Source organism: Nelusetta ayraudi, unplaced genomic scaffold (genome assembly GCF_046127955.1).
Source record: "Nelusetta ayraudi isolate G7.1 ecotype Tasmania unplaced genomic scaffold, CSIRO-AGI_Nayr_v1 ptg000135l, whole genome shotgun sequence".
NCBI lineage: Eukaryota > Metazoa > Chordata > Actinopteri > Tetraodontiformes > Monacanthidae > Nelusetta > Nelusetta ayraudi.
The window spans coordinates 1777045-1797941 of NW_027466185.1; the positions used below are offsets into that span (position 1 = coordinate 1777045).

Sequence of the window (20897 nt, forward strand, 5' to 3'; positions counted from 1 at the left end):
GATAGTTTTAAGGGCTTTATTAATTCTGTCTAGCACTCCTTTGTAAATAAGCAGTCAAATCTAGTAATTTCATAGTAAGTTTGTTAGGAAGAATAGGAACTTTGGGACTGTAAATCTTGATGAAGTATTTAATGTGCCCGTTTCATTCTGTTCTGGCGATGTCTCCTCGCCGTCCATAAGGTGTCATCAAGCATCATGTGACTGTCAAACAGCAGCATTGGCAGGCAGGCCACACCGCTGAAGTGTGAACCCTCAGCTGCTGTCGTTCTCGTGTCTAAATTTTGCCGCTCAGAACAATGACCTGCTTCCAGGCGGCCTGGTTCTCTCGCAGAACCGAACTTCAGCACCGGCTGTAGAGGAATAAACCTGTATTTGAAAACACAGAGACATTATTATGTGTCCTGTTATATGGTTACTGGGATTCAAAGTTGACATGTTGCCCTGAAAGGTGCCTGATGGACAGCGATGATGACCAACGTTCTACATGATTGTGCTGAGGCCAAAGTCTCCGAAATCTGCTTCCATCTTCAATGGTAAAGACACTTCTTTTAAAAAAAAAAGGCTTTTTTTTCTTTCTTTACTTTTTCGCATACCTAGTAACCCTGTTCATCAAACTCACTTCTCCTTCTGGAATAAGATAAAAATGTTATATGTGCTCATGCTTGGTTCTCGTCTTGGGAAATCCCCATCTACCTTCTCCACCACTTCTCCGTCTTCGTATCGGTGCGACTGCATCTCTTGGAGGAACACCTTTTAGGTGTGGCCAGGTAATAATGATTGCAATGAGCAGTTTGTCTGAAATTAGATACACACTCGGTGTGTGGCTCTCCTTTCTCACAATCCCCGATCAGATTTCATCTGAATCAAATCAGCTAGTCAAATCCGACAGTTTGGAAGTACTGGGCAGGGTTCACTCCTGAAGTAGAAACATTGAGCATTCGAGACATTCAGCAGCAGCAGCACCACATACCTCCAGATTTTGGAAAGGACCTATCTGTTTGGGATTTTTTTTTCTTTCCATCTGGACATGCGAAATATACCTCCCTGACATGTGAAACATATCGTCTGGCATGTCCGACTCTCTTCTCCTGCTAAGTAAAGTACCTCATTATAACCACAGCAAACACTTCACACCGTTCATACTGTTCTGGGACAAGAAGCCTACCGAAGCAATACTAAATGATAGTTGCGATTAATTAGTATGATGATAATTCTAAGTGTTAGTATTGTTAGCATTAGCCTACATTGTTAGCATTAATCAATACTAAACATTTACCCATTTTCAAGGTGTCATGATGGCGAAATTCTGTGTCAGCGGCTCTTATCTTGAGAATTGTTAATCCGATCATATTTAAACAAAAGAGCTGCCTGTTCTCAACAGAATGTTGGTTAGATATTCATTTCTTCATCAAGTGTGAGCGAACTTTTTTTTTTTTTTTTTTATCAGATCTGCAAACAGGTTTTTTCTGAAACCAAAATGTTCCCCCCTCACTGATTTTCTCCACTGATCCATTCGGATGACTTCCTTTCTTGCTCAACCTTTGTGTTTACTTGCTGCCATAGGTTACAAACCCATGGGTGGAAAGAATGCCTCCACTGGCAAGCACGTGTGTAAATAAATGTGACAAACCCTGGCAGCTTGTCACGTCATATTATTACACATATGGCATATATGAAGCATATATTAACCCGGCACATCTGATAAAATGTGTATTCATCTGACAAGGAACCATAGAAAAGATGCAAAATATGAAAGGTAATTGAAGGAGCCATCTGGAAATCACACAGCTGTTACAGTGTCATCCATGCTAATTTGTTTAGCACCAGCTCGGCTTGCAGTCGCTACATTTCTTTTCCAAAGCGTTGTCGTCTTCCTCGGTGTTTTTAAAGGGCAGTTAGTTGTCTTTGTCGCTTCTTGGTTTTGTCCCAACCAGTTGAAATTTTAGCGATTATAAGTGATGTGAGAGAAAAAAAATGTTTTCATACATGAATGTAATTCGAGCTGTTTGCTTCCCGAACACCACTTTTAGATATAAATTGTCAGGATTTAGCATCTTTACAAGCCGTGGTATCCATTATGGCAGATTGTGACTCAGTTTGCGTCTCGAGTTGCAATCTTATTTATTTCGTCTGCAAAGAAATCTGAGGAGATGCCAAACACATCTGTCAGCGCCGTGCAGTAATTTGCATCGGCCCTGAAAAGAAAAGGAACAAAAAATATTTCAGCACATCCTGGTTCACGCACTCTTGGCCACCGCACCGACCTCATTGTCCACTTGGTCTTGGTTTGTCCGCCTGCCATTGTCTGGTTTGCCAGTGTTTGCAACATGCCTGCATCAATCTTTGGCCATCACGTGGCATTGCTTATCTTGTTCAAGTTTAGGAAACAAGTGTACAGTTTTTATGTTTTTCTGGGCAAAAACGCAGCTTGAAAGGAATGAAAGTGTGACCTCAAGTTTCAAACCTTCGATGTTGAGTCTTACGGAGCTTTCAGTGTGTGACTTTACTTCCTTCTTTTGGACTGGTAAATTCCCACGGGAATGTGTTTCAGTGTGAGTGTTGTTTGGAATTAATCTCTTTTGTCGTGAACACAGTGAGGAGGACGTCCTCTAAATGCGTTTCCCCGCACTAACGGCATTTGCATTTTTCTGCTTCATTAGGATTGAGCTTAATGTTTAAGCAGCGTTATGATTTAATGTTACAGCTTCCTGGTATTTTTTATTTGAAGAAGTTAACCCGTGTGTGTGTTTTCACCGAGACAAGGAGTGGGCTGACCACACACACACACACACACACACACACACACACACACGCACACGCACACACACACACACACACACACACTTGGACTATATAAGCCGTGCATTACATGCAGTTGCTTCTGGTTACAAGCTGCTTTCCTGCAGTGAAGAGCATCAGGCACCATGTCCTCCCCAGGTCGGATGCTGGCACTCTGTTTCTCACTGGCCTCAGGTACCATCTGACGAGCTTTTTTTTTTTTTAACATAGGACAAATTAATCAAATATACTTTGCTTGAACAATTTCAGCAATCTTGGTGAGACAGTCATTTAAAAAAAAAAAAAAAGAAAGAAAAGAAAGAAAAAAACAGAACAAGTAGTACGGAGGTTTGCAGCAAGAGGCGACTTGCTGCAAACCATTTCTTCTCTTTCAGCCTTTACTTAACTGCAAAATCAAATTCTGTGAACATTCACCATTCAAAAGATTTGATTGAATGCATGACTAACTACAAAAACATTCTAAGACAGTATAGGTGATCCAAGGATATTTGTATATATAAAGCACTTGGTGTTATTTTCTTTGTCTTATCAGCTGTTTGTTATACCTGAGCATCTTGTAGTAACGGTTTTTGATTAAATGCTATGTGTGTTCTAGTAGACTTATTTCTTTGAACATATCATTTATGTCATGTTTGTTATCTGCTGTTTGCTGTCGTTTATTCAAGCTCTGAGGGCCGGGGATTCGCTCACAACAACAGAAACTCAGAAATGTGAGTAAAAAAATTGTCATGCGTCCAAAGTAGTTTTACAAATGACCATTAAAAGACGTGACATAAAATATCTATTTATTATAAAAATAAGAGAAATGTTTTCATTTCGCAAAGCTTCAAAGTAAATCCGAAATATAAATCAACCATAAAAAAAAACAACCAAACTATTCCTGCGTCACTTCTGACTCGATGCCCTCGTCTCACAAATGAAACTTGATCAGATGTTTGCAAGACTTTCGGCAGCGGCGTCGTCCAGCCGTTCAACGGCTCCAGCTTCTACGTGAGATCCAGCTGCCCCTTCCTTCTCACCCACTTCACTCACAACCGGGTAGAGTGCACCGTGACCACCCAGCGCGATGATGGCGGGCTGCTGGTCCGTGTCGAGATAATCGTAAACAAAGTGCGCACCATTCTGCAGAATGGTGCCATCCGAGTAGAGGGCGAAAGGTCGGCACTCATCGCCAGAAAGACATTTTTTAAACTATCAAATACATAAATATCATTTTCATTCAGAGAAGTTGAAGTCAGGCTCGATCCAACAATTTTTGTATTTAATTTCTTGCTATTTTTTTCTCTTTGGCAGCATCTCCCTCCCTTATGATCACACCTACCAGCACATCTTTGGGTACGGCATCTACACCAAGCTGAGGAGCTCCCTGATTCCACTGTCTGTCACCTGGCACGATGTCCCTGGAGGAATAGACACTCTCTGGGTGTGCAGACACTGTCAGATTATTTGATTCCTCCCCCATCGTCACAAGACAGATAAATATAGATAAATCTTAAACCGACTAAAGCAAATGCCTCTCAAAGGTTAAAAAATATAAGATGAAACTGTAGCGAAAAAGATTGTGGGCCTGTAATTCAATCACTGCAGTTTTTTGTGTTAAACCTGTGTTGCAGGTGGAGTTGGAGCAGGAGCTGAACAACGACATGGCCGGACTATGTGGCAGACACACTGTAGCAGGTATCACCAAGAGATTAATGGGGTTACTACGGGACCTGTTTCCCTCTTGAAGTGGTTTGCATAACATAGCAAAGTAGGGAAATGACTGGTCCTCAGTTTCAAAATGGCTATGATTCTGGTCAGCTGGTATGTTTCCTTTTGCAGAGTTGGCAGCAAGTATTGCAGTTAATCAATAGAAGAAAAAAAATTCTAGCATTTGTACAGTTTTGGACATAAAATTCAAGTAAAGCTAAAGTAGCAAACTATGTATAGCAGTTGAATTATTAGTACTAATAATAATCAGAGTGGCATCCAAAGTGAGCAAATATGATTCTAAAATTGGTATCTTGTGCAATCATGTTCCTAAGAGGGGTTTTTCTTTAAATGCACTAAATGCAGACATTTTTTCCACAATCAGCTGACGTGCAACAGACAATAGCAGACAGTGTGCTTCCTGATGACAGGTGTCAAATACAAGATCCTGTCTTCACTCCCAATCAGGTATTTATTGAAACCACACATTGCTGATTTTAGTATGAATTACATCGTATAATTAAAAGACAGAGCTAATGAGACACATTCTCTTGGAATTGACCGCATGACAGTCTGGTGGTTTTTCAACAGACCCTTAAGAACTACTTTTACGTACTTCACGTCTGTTCTGCTGTCCTGCAGGAGTGCAGACTCTTCTTTTCCCACACTTTGGACTGTCTGCGCAGCACGACACCCCAATACATACAACTCTGCGAGAAGAGCATCTACGGCCACGAGACGAGCAAACACATTAGCTGCGCTCTCTTCAAAGAAGTGGTCCATCAGTGTGGGAACAACAGCATGATCTGGTACCTGTGGAGATCTCTCACATCATGTGGTAAGTTCTCCTCCTTCAGCGGGCTGCAGTGGAAATGTTGCAAACATTTAACGGCCAGTGATTGTTCCTGTGAATGCAGAGGCACCAGCTTGTCCAGCAGACTTGCTTTATGAGGAGCAGGGCCTGCCATTTACTCCCAGCTGCTCTCATCCAAATCGCAGGCTGTTCAGCCAGGATCTGACCAGCACTTGTGTCTGCCCAAGAGGTGATTGCCTTCTGAATTGATGGTCACTCCCTCTAGTTTAGCTTCACGTCTCCCTTTCTGTCACTGCGCAATTAAAACCCACTCCACTGTGTTGTAGGCAAGGTGCTCAATGACCTCGCAGAAGGCTCTGGCTGCGTGAGTGCGTCCAGCTGTCCGTGTGTGTTCACGGGCAAGAGCTACGCATCCGGAGACATCCGCGGTACCAAGTGCCAAAAGTGGTAGGTGGGCAGAAAAGGTGGAAGATACCACACATTTCACAAACGCATAGAAATGAAGGATAAAACAAAATGACACGAAATAGAACAAAACAAAAATAGTGTACAAAATACCCAAAAAAGTACGCTTTTTACACAAAATGCACTTTTGCTGGACTTCTGGACTGTTGAGTAATGTCTTAAAATCAGGATTTCTGACAGTGTTGATTGTAATATGACTAAATATGAGTCAGTTAAAGCCCTAGACACAGCCAGCTGCTGAGTTTTTGTTACTCATAATAAATTAAATTAATTGCACATACACACATACATATATTCTACCAAATTTTGTGTGTAGATGCACATGAAAATTTAGAGTAAAATTCATTGTCTTAAAAGAAAAATAAAACAAAAATTCCTGCACATCTATCTGATTGCAGATTTTGCATTTATAATCGCTTAAACTACTTAGATGACTTAAATTTCCTACCTGTGACTAGTCCTGAACATCACACTTCAACATCAAGCATAATGATCAAAATCTTTGGTTTTTTTTTTTTTTTTTTTTTAAATACTGATACATTATGGGTGGATGATGACTGATGACCCTGTACAAATTGGCTGTTTAAAAAAAAACAACGTTTTACTTCTTACATTAAGTGCAGGATTCCAATGTTTTTTTATGTTTTTATATCTTTTCACTTCCCCTTGCAGCGTTTGTGACAGTGGGAAATGGCAGTGCTCAGAAAACTTTTGCCCCGCCAGGTGTGTTGTTGAGGGACAGTATGTGACAACATACGATGGAAAACAATATTCAGTCCCTGGTAAATGTACATACATGGCCTCACAGGTAACCCACTTTTGCTTAAATCACTATTTAGCGCCAACATTGTTGTACAAACTAACTGCTCGACTATATTCTTTCAGGGTTACAACTGGAGGATACACATTGAGTATTTCAAAAGGGCGCCCTCTCTGAAGACAGTCACTCTTCAGCTTTTTCAGGTACAAGCAGTCTGAAACAGTGACACTAATTACATTTAATCAAATTACATTTAATACGAAAGGTGCAAGTATATCATTTCCCTTCTTTTTTTGTATTTGTGAATTTGCCAGGAAACGTTTCAATTCTCACACAGCATTGTCAGAGTTGGAGAGAAAGAAATCCCAGAGCTTTATCAATCTGGTAATCAAGTTTGGACAAAGAGTTGTCAGTTCCATCTAAATCATGGAATATGATTATGAATATGATTGGGTGCCCTGGTAATTAAGCTCACTGACAAACCTATGTCCATCTCAGAACATGCTCTGGTTTACTGGGAGTCCTCCATGTACGTCCAGGTCCACACGTCCTTCGGTCTGAAAGTCCAAGTTCAGGTGTTCCCTGAAGTGCAGCTCTACGTAACCCCACCTGCAAACCACACGGGCCCGATCTCAGGTTCTTGTCTTGCAAGACAATGGACTCCTCGGATTGTTGACTCACTCTTTGTCTGACGTTGAAGCCGGTTTGTCTTTCAGGCCTTTGTGGCAACAACAATAACGACACCACTGACGATTTCACCACCAGCAGCGGGATCGTCGAGAATTCGGCTCAGCCTTTCGCCCTGTCCTGGAGTTTGACGACGTGTTCAGTGAACATACCCACCACCTGTATTAAGACAGACAATGGTACGTTTTCAATATGTACAACTGTAAACCGTAAAAATGTTCCGTCACTCCGTAGATAGATTAAAACCTTAGTGAAAAACACCACAAGACATTGACTGTCACTGTTTGGTTGGAAAAATATACAGTAAAAATATATATATGAATCAGTTCAGTGATTTAAAAAACAAATGTGTTTGATTTATTTTTCTCCCAGAAATGTTTGCAGAGGAAAAATGTTCAGTGTTGAACGACCCGACTGGAATATTTGCAAAGTGTCACAGTCATATTCCGACCGATTCCTACTATTTGGTAAGTGTTTTTTCTTTTTTCTTTTTACTAAATCGATCTTCGGTCACTCTCAGAACAAAACTTGCTCTGAACGCAGACTACTACTTTTTTATACCCAGGCCTGCATCCAGAGAACTTGTAACTGTGGCGGCAGTTTGCAGCAGTGCTTGTGTGTGTCTCTCGGCAGCTATGTGAAGGCCTGCACCGGTATGGGTGTCACAGTCGGCGACTGGAGGAAAGATTCTAATTGCAGTAAGATTTTTGAAATACGATGACTGGCTTCAATAAAATTTGAGGTATTTATTGATATCTACCGTGACCGTTCTGCCCGCAGCTCTGCCGTGTCAGAAGAACCAAAGATTCTTCTATGCTGTGCAAGCCTGCAACCACACATGCCGCTCTCTGTCTGAACCTGACCCCCGCTGCGGACCGAGCGACGCTCCTGTGGAGGGCTGCGGCTGTCCGCGGGGAACCCACCTCAACCAAGGGGCATGCACTCCAAGGTCGGAGTGTCCGTGCCATTACAACAGTGGAACCACTCCACCGGGGTCTGTGGTAATCGACGGACGCCAGTGGTGAGCTGATCATCTCACAATTTGTGTTGATTTCAAAAGTCCTTTCATTTCATATGTCATCCTGAGATAAATAATGTACAGTACTGTGTGTGTGGTGGGAATTTTAGATCAACCTTTTCTGTTTCTGCTGCAGCTTCTGTGAGAATGGAGAGCTGAAATGCTCAAAGGATTGTGGTAAATTGATATTCATCCTATCGCACCGTCTTCATTTTTATTATCGCTGATGTGTTGTGGATTTTCATTTTGAACTGCAGACACTTACATCTTGTAACCTCTCTGAAATGCAAATCCCTTTGAGCCAGTTGTGTGTAACAAACTACGCAGTTGACTTTCACATGTGCTCTGTGGGCTGACGGGTGGCTGCTTTCGTCAGGGTGCAGAAATGGGAAGGTCTGCGTCCACTGTGTGGAGCACCAGGTCGACACGGCTCGAAAAACCTGCGACAGCCTCAGTAAACCGACGGTACGTAGAAAAATGGTAGTCAGTCGTTGGAAAACCCTGGTGATTATTGAGAAACGCTGCTTTTTTTTTCTCCTCAGAACGTCGCCGTGAGCTGTGACAGCGGCTGCTACTGCCCACACGACCACTACGAAGACCACCGAGGAGACTGCGTGCCCGCCGGAAACTGCACCTGCCTGTACAGCGGGAAAGTCTTTCACGCTGGTCAGAGCGTCACCACCAACTGCAAAACCTGGTAGCCATCTGCATCACTCCACATCCTCCTCCTCCGCCTTCTCCCCCTCCTTTTCCTGCTCCTCGTGAGGAGCCGCTAAAGCTTTGATTGCGTTCGCTCTTCTCCGGCAGCACCTGCGGTCGGGGTCAGTGGCGCTGCAGAGATCAGCCCTGCGCCGGGAAATGTCAGGTGTACGGAAACGGCCACTACCAGACCTTTGATTCCAAATGGTATCGCTTTGACGGACACTGTCAGTACACATTGGTGGAGGTGAGACCACCACAAGAATGCTGTTTGTTCCCCTGACGACGGTTCTGCGGGGAGTTGGGGGTGGATCATATAGCGACGGAAAATTAGTTTATAAATCTACTAGCCTCAAAAAAAGGGTTGTGTCATGGTATAATTTGTAAAAATTAACTATGTTAAAGTTGCGATACACAAAGGACTAGATAAGTGTTTCTTTTTCCCATTTCCATTTCAGACAGAAAAAGAAAGGAGGAGAAAAAAGAGAGAATGGAAAGAGCCTTAATAACCTTAAGAATACTTACTTGCATGCTGGCTTTCTGTTAATTTTTCTGTTATTTATTTTGTTTTCACTATCTGAAAATTTGATTTTTCTTTAATTTAGTTTTGTTTTTTTTAAACTTTTTGAAATATAAAAAAAAGATTTTTCATTCAAACAGTGCATAAAAAATTTACATCATCTTTGCCACCATCCCATTTGTTATCTCTTGCACTCACCAGGACGACTGTGGAAACGAGAACGGCACCTTCTCAGTTAGGGTGGAGAGCGTGCCCTGCTGCGACGAGGCGCTGACCTGCTCCCGAACTATCATCCTCGATCTGCTGGTGACTGGCCTCCCCACATGATCCTGCCTATTTTACGGCCTCCGATCGACGAGAGGATTTTCAAAATTTGTCGAGAAAGCAAATATTTTGTGGCCAAACAATAAGATGTGCAAACTTATTGAATGTGTAAATTAAATTTGCTTACCTCAAAGGGCAGTGCGACCCTGACACTCAGCGACATGAAGGTCACCAGACGCCACCACGACGGCTGGTCTCTGGGGAAAGATCTGCTGTATTCCATCCACACGGTGGGTCTTTACATCATGATCTCTGTGCCGAGCAGGGGGATGACTCTCATCTGGGACAAGCACACCCGCATCACCGTGGAGTTGCAACCGCAGTGGAGGGTGAGTCAGCACAAAGGATTTGGGTTGCGATCAGCAAGGAAAATCTGCTTGTTATTTTGATTGTTGTTTTTGTCATTTTAAAAATGTAGGTTTAAGGTGCTCAAAAACCTGGTGTATATTTAGTTTGGTATGTTAGGTTGCTTTGGCTTTGTTGCCCATCACCAAGACTACTGGAAAAGAACTTGAACTTGATAGTCAGACATCAAGTTGATTTGGGTTCTGATCTTTTGCAGAACCGAGTGTGTGGCCTCTGCGGGAATTTTGACTCCAACGAGATAAATGATTTGCAAATAAGTGACTCGGCAGGTCAGCAGCAGGTCTTTGGTTTTTATTGTTTTTTGTAAGAACTGTAAAATCTGCAAGACTGAATTATGCTAATACCCATTCTTAGTGCTTGCCAGGCCCCTGGTTTTTGGCAACAGTTGGAAAATCACCACACCTCCCTGCTCTGATGTGACCACCGAGGTGTTTCCATGTGAGCGGAACTCCTACTGCTCCGCCTGGGCCCAGCGCCGCTGTATGATCCTGACGGGAAAAACCTTCAGAGACTGCCACTTGATGGTATGAGATACATTTATCATGCAGAATCCCTCAGAAGGACCTCGGCTCACAGTGCTCTTGAATCCCAAGGTGGATCCAGAGCCCTACTACCATGCATGTGTGCAGGAGTCCTGCTCCTGCGAGTTTGAGGGCAAGTTCCTCGGCTTCTGCACAGCCGTGGCAGCGTACGCTAAGGCCTGCAGTGACCACGACGTGTGTGTAAATTGGAGAACACCCGATCTGTGCCGTAAGTTCTTCTCTCGGCTTGAGGGAGTATGAGTTAAATGGACCAGAAGGACAAGACTGGGCCCACTCTTGGCGCTCACTCACAGTTGAAGCTGGTAATCAGTGATCTTTTCCATCACAGCGGTCTACTGCGACTACTACAATGAGCAGGGAGAGTGCAGATGGCATTACGACGCGTGTGGCGAGATGCTCACCTGCAGAAGAAGCACGCGCTTCACTCAAAAGCTGGAAGGTAAACCAGATGTCTCAAAATAACCACAAAATGGAACCTGTCTACTAAGTGCCAGCAAATGACTTGGTGTATTTTCACTTGTGAAAGGCTGCTACCCCAGATGCTCAAAGGCGGCGCCGTATTATGATGAGAATACCGGAGCCTGCTCAGAGTTAAGGAACTGCACCTGCTCTTTCAATGACACTGTAATTCAGCCAGAGGCAGTAGTGTGGCTGCAGTCTACCGAGTGGTAAGTTGGGAGACATTGTGCCAGATGTGTGCATTATAAAGGCAGCTGCAGTGGCAACGGAAGGGTGCTTGTTTCTGTGTGACATTGACAACTTCTATTTCACCGTCTCATGTTGTCCACATCAGCCGCTGCGAAAATGGAACTATTCAGTGCCAGTTCCGTAAGTATTTCTTTGTGTTACATTGAATGTGTGATCGAACAGTTACAAAAAAAAAAAATAGATGTCGCATCTCTGACAGAAAATTTGACCTCTACTCTAACAGCACCTCCGCCAACTCCATCAACACCTGCTTCCTCTGAAACTACTGTTCCTTCAAGTACCACAATGTTGACGACGCTTGGCTCCACTACTACTTCAATAACTACACCAACTACTACAACAGCCTCAACTCTTCCCTCCACTACTACTCCACCAACTACTACAACAGCATCAACTCTTCCCTCCACTACTACTCCACCAACTACTACAACAGCATCAACTCTTCCCTCCACTACTACTACACCAACTACTACAACAGCCTCAACTCTTCCCTCCACTACTACTCCACCAACTACTACAACAGCATCAACTCTTCCCTCCACTACTACTCCACCAACTACACCAACTACTACAACAGCATCAACTCTTCCCTCCACTACTACTCCACCAACTACTACAACAGCATCAACTCTTCCCTCCACTACTACTCCACCAACTACACCAACTACTACAACAGCATCAACTCTGCCCTCCACTACTACTCCACCAACTACACCAACTACTACAACAGCCTCAACTCTGCCCTCCACTACTACTCCACCAACTACACCAACTACTACAACAGCATCAACTCTTCCCTCCACTACTACTCCACCAACTACACCAACTACTACAACAGCATCAACTCTGCCCTCCACTACTACTCCAACAACTACACCAACTACTACAACAGCCTCAACTCTTCCCTCCACTACTACTCCACCAACTACTACAACAGCATCAACTCTTCCCTCCACTACTACTACACCAACTACTACAACAGCCTCAACTCTTCCCTCCACTACTACTCCACCTACTACTACAACAGCATCAACTCTGCCCTCCACTACTACTCCACCAACTACACCAACTACTACAACAGCCTCAACTCTGCCCTCCACAACTACTCCACCAACTACACCAACTACTACAACAGCCTCAACTCTGCCCTCCGCAACTACTCCACCAACTACACCAACTACAACAACAGCCTCAACTCTTCCCTCCACTACTACTCCACCAACTACTACAACAGCCTCAACTCTTCCCTCCACTACTTCTCCACCAACTACTACAACAGCCTCAACTCTTCCCTCCACTACTACTCCACCAACTACACCAAACACTACAACAGCCTCAACTCTTCCCTCCACTACTACTCCACCAACTACACCAAACACTACAACAGCCTCAACTCTTCCCTCCACTACTACTCCACCACCTACACCAACTACAACAACAGCCTCAACTCTGCCCTCCGCAACTACTCCACCAACTACACCAAATACTACAACAGCCTCAACTCTTCCCTCCACTACTACTCCACCAACTACTACAACAGCCTCGACTCTTCCCTCCACTACTACTCCACCAACTACACCAAACACTACAACAGCCTCAACTCTTCCCTCCACTACTACTCCACCAACTACACCAAATACTACAACAGCCTCAACTCAGCCCTCCATTACTACTCCACCAACTCCACCAACTACTACAACAGCCTCAACTCTTCCCTCCACTACTACTCCAACAACTACACCAACTACTACAACAGCCTCAACTCTTCCCTCCACTACTACTCCACCAACTACATCAAATACTACAACAGCATCAACTCTTCCCTCCACTACTACTCCACCAACTACACCAACTACTACAACAGCCTCAACTCTTCCCTCCACTACTACTCCACCAACTACACCAAACACTACAACAGCCTCAACTCTTCCCTCCACTACTACTCCACCAACTACACCAACTACTACAACAGCCTCGACTCTTCCCTCCATTACTACTCCACCAAATCCACCAACTACTACAACAGCCTCAACTCTTCCCTCCACTACTACTCCAACAACTACACCAACTACTACAACAGCCTCGACTCTTCCCTCCACTACTACTCCACCAACTACACCAAACACTACAACAGCCTCAACTCTTCCCTCCACTACTACTCCACCAACTACACCAACTACTACAACAGCCTCAACTCTTCCCTCCACTACTACTCCACCAACTACACCAACTACTACAACAGCATCAACTCTTCCCTCCACTACTACTCCAACAACTACACCAACTACTACAACAGCCTCAACTCAGCCCTCCACTACTACTCCACCAACTACACCAAATACTACAACAAGCACCCCGTTTGTAACTTCTGTAACCACGACTGAGGTGACTAACACGCCTACAGCGAGAACAGGTACCGCTCCTTTTGTGCACACAGACAGTTCAAGACAGTTTTACAACAGCAACATGATTATCTACAACTAAACAAACTAGTCGAGATCAAGAGATACCTTTGTAAGTGAACTAACCTCAAATTAGCACCTCCTGCCAACATCTAATATTGTGCTCATTGCCACTGTCGTTCCGATAGACTCCACCGTGGTGACCACCACCAAGGGAACCACTGGAACACTCGAGGTTATTACACATTCAGCAACTGAAACAACACAGTCTCACGAAGTGATATCTGCGATGTTACAGTCAACAACATACACCACCGAGATATATACTAACTCAACCCAAACATCCAAACAACCAGGTACTGCATTAACAACTGCTGTCACTCAGTCAACACCATTGAATCAATTGCTGTGAGTTTAAAAAATATATTTTTTCTGACATGGCTCTGCATCTATCATAAACAGTGTGTCAGTGTGTGGACCGGAAGATTAAAAAAACTTGGGACTGTGGTCAGACGTGGACGGAGGACTGCTTTGACAAGGTCTGCACAAATCAGAAGATCGAGTTGACCCCAGTAAGTTGTCCAGAGACTGGGATTCCCATCTGCCCTCGACAGCAAGCCACCAAAGTTTTGGAAGGATGCTGTGAAACATGGAAGTGTGACTGTAAGTTTCCCAAATGCTGTTCCGTTTCTTCTACCCTTTCTTTTTTACTGCTTTGGGGGACAGTTGCCTTAAAAAACCCTCGAGTCTACCTGCACTGACATATATCCCCATTGAAGTGCTCATGCATAAAGTTGCTTTGGCCTAAATTTCTTCCTCAGCATGTTAATGAGCTCATAATTCATTCACATGAACAAAGAAATAAAACCAACTCTTGAACTACACATCAGTTTGGGTTTATCTGGTATATTAGGCTTTTTGCAAAATTTGTCTGGGCCTCATAATATTTTCTGATTCCCGAGTTGCCCACCGTCCGCCTCAGGAACGGCTGAGTTGTACAATAACAGGTCAAAATCCTTCATCAGTCGTGTAAATCTTCTGTTTCCAGGTCGCTGCGACCTCTATGGCGATCCCCACTACATCTCCTTCCAGGGTGTGCCTTTTGATTTCCTGGACGAGTGCACCTACGTCCTGGTGGAAGAGCAGTCACCTCGTCACAACCTGACCATTGCTGTGGACAACTTCTACTGCTTCCCTGGCCTCCAGGGCTCCTGCGTTAAAGGCCTCATATTAAAGTATCAAGGCAATGTAGCCACACTGGATATCAGTCCCTCTTCAGCTACGGTGCAGGTACAGCCAAGTCTGTGTCGACACTCTTTGAATCCCACATACCGATCTAAATCTACTGTATGTCACCCCCTCCCCTAGGCCACACTGAACAACCAGACCATCCAGCCACCATATGAGGAGGGAGGCTGGAGATTCGAGACCACTGAGTACATCGTGTCCATCCACCTCCTGGACATCCGCTCTTACGTCTCCCTCAGTCCGTCGTGGACGCTGGTGGTCAGTCTGGCCATGGAGCATTTCCACAGCAACACCCAGGGACAGTGTGGTGGGTACAGGATGGAAAGGGGAAATCGCCAGGCGTTTTTGTGTTTTACATTTGAGTGACTTTTTTCTTGTCTTAATCCTTTCATGACACTGTGTTTTTATTTCTGTTTTAGGATGATTTTTTATTACAAACTATTACTATTTTGTATTTGATGTTCCCTGATGTAAAAAAAAAAAAAGAGACACCTTCAGCTTTTCCTACTATAGACAGATTTGCCATTGCGAGCCGGTTTCCACGTTTTCAATATTGTTGACCGACGAGCTTGGTTGCTGACACAATTTATCTTCAGTTAAACTGGTTGGCAGCTTGTGGAGTGATGCCCTCGTGAGAGTGAGTGAGGCCTTGGAGAGCTGTGGAATCCCCGCTCGAGTGATTTGAAATGTTTGAAAACCAGTAGAGGGCAGCTTTTTGCACGTATTTGCAATCACATTGGCGAGAAATATTTTTAAGACCCTTCGATCCTCCCTCCAGGTGTGTGCGGTGTCGGCTCGTGCGTGCGCAGGGGAGGCCTGATCGAGGACGACGGCTGCTGCAAGCAGACGGCCCACGACTGGGTGTACGACGACCCGCTGAAACCTGCCTGCGTTTTGGCGCCCAGGAACATACCTTGTCAAGGCGAGCCCATGCCGACGCCCACGAGCCAAACCAGCACCACCTCCTGCCCCGCGAGCGCCCTTTGTGAGCTGCTCGAGAACCCGTGAGCTCCACAGGCACACCCCTTTCAGTAGCCAGTAGTGGTAGTAGTAGCCAGAGGTGGCAAAAGTATCCACATATGGTATCACAAGTATGGATGCATGAGTAAAAAGAACACTCTGGTAAAAGTAAAATGACTGGTTTAATGTCTTTACTCAAAGAGAAGTAAGGCAGTAACAGGTTCTGAAATGTACATAGGTTAAAAACAATTTTTTTTTTTTTTTTTTGCCATTAATGAAACAGTACAATTGTTGATAATTTTGCAAAACTGAGAAGTTGTGAACTGAACTGACCAGAGATCTTACATGAGCATCTGGATCATTTTTAACAGCTTTGGTACTCTAAATGCAATATTATTTTTCAACTGCAGCAACAAAAAACTGTAATCAGTCATAGTTGTGATGGGCCATTATTGGATGTTTACGCTTTAAATAACAATAACTAATGTTATTTTCTTCATTTTTATTTTTTGCTGCACTGAAGACATACTTAATAGTGATCCCAAAAGCTGACATGCTCTAAAAATACGTGAATTATTTTTTTAAAAAAATGCATCTTTTAAACACAAAAGTAACAAGCATTTTTCCCAATGCAAGTAGAAGGTACAGATATTTGTACAGATAGGGGGTAAAAGTAAAAAGTCACCGTAAAACGGAATACTCAAGTAACGGACAGATACCTGAAAAATCTACTTGAGTACTGTGCCAACATACTCTTTTACTTCACACCTCTGGGAGCCACTGTAAATGTGTCATTTAGTTTTGCCCGTTCTGTGAAAAAAACATTAATTCCACTCCTCACACCTCCAGAGTCTTCTCAAACTGCAGCAGCTTTGTGGATCTGAAGGTCAAACAGAAGAACTGCAGGTTCGATTCCTGCAGGAACGGCCCCTGCCCGTCGCTGGAGCAGGCGGCTGAGGAGTGCAAGAAGGCCGGCTTCTGCATCGACTGGAGAAATCTCACTGGCGGAGCCTGTGGTGTGCCTCTCATCCCTTCTCCACATTGTCTTGTGGATGTCTCTCGTGTATGTCCCCTTAACTGTTTCTTTTTCTGTTTGAGGCGTGACGTGTCCCAAAGGCTTGGTTTATGAGGAGTGCCGAGACAAGCTGGACGACTTCTGCTACGGAGGGTCGGTCACATCAGCCCACATTGTCCTCGACATCATCGTCACTGGTTATCTTATCGTCCTTCCTTTGCTCTTTCTTCTCTTTTCTCTTTCCTGAAGACTGCTTCATCCCAGAGCCTCCCTGGACAGCAAGAGCTCAGGCTGTTTCTGTCCCAGCGGCCAATTCAGAGAAGGAAATCACTCACACACCTGTGTGTCTCAGTGCCCATGTGAGTAACAGTCCAACGTCCTTTCACATCTTTCACCTCCGTAAAGGCAGGTGGTCGGGCGAGATTTCAGCTGTGAATGAATACAGGTTGGCTATGGCTATTGGCTGGAATGTGACCGACCAATTAGCCTGAATCAGCCTGCTTTGAGGGGAAAAAAAAACATAAAAGAATTAATGGAGGACGCAATACAATCGTTGATGATTTTGCAAAAATGAAAAAGTTGTGAACTGAACTGATACATGAGTATCTGGATAATTTTTAACAGCTTTGGTACTCTCAATGCAGTAATTTTTTTTTCTTTATTTAATCATTTTTGCTTTGAGGGAAGAAAAAAAAAAAAAAAAAACGGTGGATGAAGGCAGAGTTTGGTTTTCCTTTTTTTTTTAAGATTCTGATGATCATCATCATGATTGAAGTTTATTTTGAACATTTAGAGAGAGAGAGAGAGAGAGAGGGAGAGTGTGTGTGTGTGTGTGTGTGAGAGAGAGAGAGACAGAGAGAGAGAGAGAGAGAGAGAGAGAGAGAGCAGAGAATACAACAACAAATCATAATAAAAAGTAATCCATGCTCACAAAGAAGTGGGAAGAAGTGGAATTGTATCTAATCCCACCCCTTCTCTTATACTAGTGATTTACATATGTATCGTATGTATGTATAATTATTAAAAAAAAAAAAAAAAAATGTTTTACAAAAAAGTGTTTCAAAAGAACGAAGACAACAGTAAAGTCAATTCAACTTTATTCAAGCTTCTGCGTCTCTTTTGGAGCTTGTTCGCTATCTGTCGATTTGTGTACAGACACACACTGAAGACAGAATAATCCTACTGTCCCAATATTGCTACCACTAATAAAAATATTGATCATCATAATGATAATAGCGACATATAATCACCATAATAAAAGCAAGTAATGATAATAATAGTTATAACTATGATTGTGCAATGGACACCTACTGTATACACACATCTGCATCAATGCAAAAGGACAAGGAGATTCTGTGCTTCCAACAGGATCTGATTTCTTTCCAATATGCAGATCTTAGATTTTGAAGTGAAGGGCAGTGGCAACAGCTTGCTCCTACAATTGTGAACTGTTCATTATCTCGTTCTACAGATTGCAAAGGGCCACTTGGCGAACCCAGACTAGTCAGTACCCCTTCCTGCCTGAAAATAAATAATCAAAAAATATACAGCCACAATTTCCTCTTCAAAAATGTATGTTTCTTTGTCTCAAATCTAGCCTGGCGAGGTGTGGCTGTCCAACTGCCACCTGTGTACATGCAACAACCGGACTCAGATGGAGGAGTGTGCCCCGAGGCGGCCTTTCGTACCAGTGTGCAGAGGTGACAGCATGTTGGTGAACACGTCTTGCTGTGGGGATCAGATTTGCGGTGAGTGCTCATCAAATTTGACATTTCTTTCCAACACACACACACACACACACACACACACACACACACACACACACACACACACACACACACACAAACACACACACACACACACAATTGGACCCTCTACCACTTTTATCCCCTTTTTGTTATTTCACAGTTGGGAAAAATTGCCATCATCTTGGAAAAACATACAAAGTACGTGTGATCTCAAACCAGTATCCGGAGAAGAAACTTCAGTTTGCAATCATGATTAGATCATAATGGAGTGTTTCTTTTTCCCTGCCTGTTTTGTTGTGATTGCAGATGGGCGACACATGGACGGATGCAGTCAATCCCTGTACGACTTTCAGCTGCAGCAAAGACGGTGTGCTGGCTGAGACTCCCGTCTGTCCAGCAGAAAACTGTCCAGAGGTGGGTCCGCTGCAACTTTTACCTCAAAGATGTGTGCGGTGTTGAAAATATTGACGCATGTGTATTAGAGTGAAAGTGCTGGATTTCTAAAGGGTCGTCAGGGGACAAAACCAATGCAGCAAAATCAAATCGGCTTCTCTTGTGTCTCATGGGTTTGATTGCTACAAAATAAAAGATTGAAAACTAAAAACAAAACAAAACAGCCAGCATTAACCTTCGACTAACGTTTTTCGTGATTTTTATTCACCAGGAAGACAGATTGTGGGACAGTCGGCACTGCTGCTTCACCTGTGAGTCCAGTCAAATCCCTTCATGTATTTATTTTTTCAAACATGTATTTGAACATTTTTTTTCTCACTCACTTTAACTCTCGCTGGTGACAATTTTCTCTCTGAATCCAGGTAAGCGGGGCTGCGCCGTCAAGGTGACGAGTCTCAACGTGACGGTGGACAACTGCACAGCTGTCATTCACATACCTGCGTGTCAGGGCCAGTGTGCGTCTGAGCCCAGGTGAGGGGCGCACACCCGTTCATTAGAACTTTTTATTGATTTATTTTGTACGCTGGGCCTGGGCTCATTCCCCATCTCCCCGCCTCCCCTCTGTGTTGCCTCTCAGCGGCGTCGTGTTGCACGGCCACCTGCAGGTGGAGCACAAGTGCCGATGCTGCCAGGAGCTGGCGGCCGCGACGAGGTCAGTGACCCTGCAGTGCTCGGACCTCACGACCAGACAGTACGACTACAGGCACATCACCGGCTGCAAGTGCCAAGCCTGCGGCATACTGAGATAAAATTCATAGGCGGTGTTTTAGAAGTGGGGCAATAAAGGAAGTGAAATCTGTCTCTTTTGGGGGGAATCTTTCTTTTCTTCTGTCATTCACCATAAAAATGATGTTTCTCACTCAAATAATTTGCTTTTGCATCAGGTCAAACAATTATGGTTTCCATTTGATGCATTTATTAGTTCGTAGAGAACATTGAGTAAAGTGAGGAGTTTCTGTGTGTGTTGAACCAAAAGATGAATGTGACGCGCTTGGTCTTGATTGACCCCTTTTCTCTTAATCCTTTGTCACAATCAAGTGCCGGGTTAAATAAAGTGATTCCTTTTTGCAGTCCCTAAAGACTCGCGTGTGAGCTCTTTTGTTTTTGAGTATCCATCGGCTTTAATCATCAGTTGTTGCAGGTTTTCAGGATTTAATTTCATCAGAGCGACAAAAGAAAACGCAGACTGACGCTACTATTGTGTTGGAAAAGCACATTTAACCCCATTTTATACAGATTGGGAACAATGACAAACATTAAGATTTGTCTAACGTTTGTCATTGTTTGGGACAACTTTTCCACACTCGGACATTCACTCGGCCGTTTGGCTTTTGTGGGGTGGTAGGGAGGGAGGTGAAAAGCCATTGTTAGGGGCGATCAATAGGACAGGAAGACTTTGATCAGGCCTAAGGGCACTTCTCCACGAGAGGAAAAGCTTTTTCAATTCTTTGAGAGCAGAAAACCGAGTGAGCAGACAAGACCTGGGGCTGGCAAAATAATCTTTGGCCCCCGGGGGCCTCACGCTGCTGCTGCCTGTTTGTTGTGGATTCAAGAGGAGGGACACGCTGGGCTACAGTGGGCTTATGATGTTCACAGAGGAGGATGTGAAATAATGTGTGTGTGTGAGTGAACCCCTGAACCTTCCCGTAGCAGTCGGACTATACCCTCCCTCACCTCACC

The 20897-nt window shown here is 43.9% G+C and overlaps 2 protein-coding genes across 2 annotated transcripts in view; one reads left to right on the forward strand and one right to left on the reverse strand.

The window, feature by feature from the left end:
- Positions 1-20897, reverse strand: part of rpap3 (RNA polymerase II associated protein 3) — a 196419-nt gene that overhangs the window by 125678 nt on the left and 49844 nt on the right. The gene's annotated exons all lie outside the window — the stretch shown is intronic.
- Positions 2840-20296, forward strand: LOC142905094 (uncharacterized). The gene is made up of 46 exons (XM_076051599.1): positions 2840-2973; positions 3465-3509; positions 3731-3956; positions 4093-4222; positions 4413-4476; positions 4874-4956; positions 5131-5326; positions 5406-5531; positions 5629-5749; positions 6440-6575; positions 6653-6730; positions 6842-6911; positions 7026-7163; positions 7244-7393; positions 7587-7681; positions 7780-7912; positions 7995-8235; positions 8369-8409; positions 8609-8697; positions 8775-8929; positions 9040-9178; positions 9653-9757; positions 9910-10104; positions 10338-10410; positions 10496-10665; positions 10735-10891; positions 11012-11122; positions 11210-11351; positions 11477-11525; positions 11670-13632; positions 13688-13804; positions 13982-14149; positions 14256-14456; positions 14842-15083; positions 15162-15348; positions 15820-16045; positions 16851-17017; positions 17100-17169; positions 17266-17375; positions 18488-18519; positions 18614-18764; positions 18925-18962; positions 19071-19178; positions 19429-19468; positions 19580-19688; positions 19795-20296. The coding sequence occupies exons 1-46, from the start codon at positions 2925-2927 to the stop codon at positions 19964-19966; spliced, it is 7608 nt and encodes a 2535-aa protein (XP_075907714.1). The 5' UTR covers positions 2840-2924; the 3' UTR covers positions 19967-20296.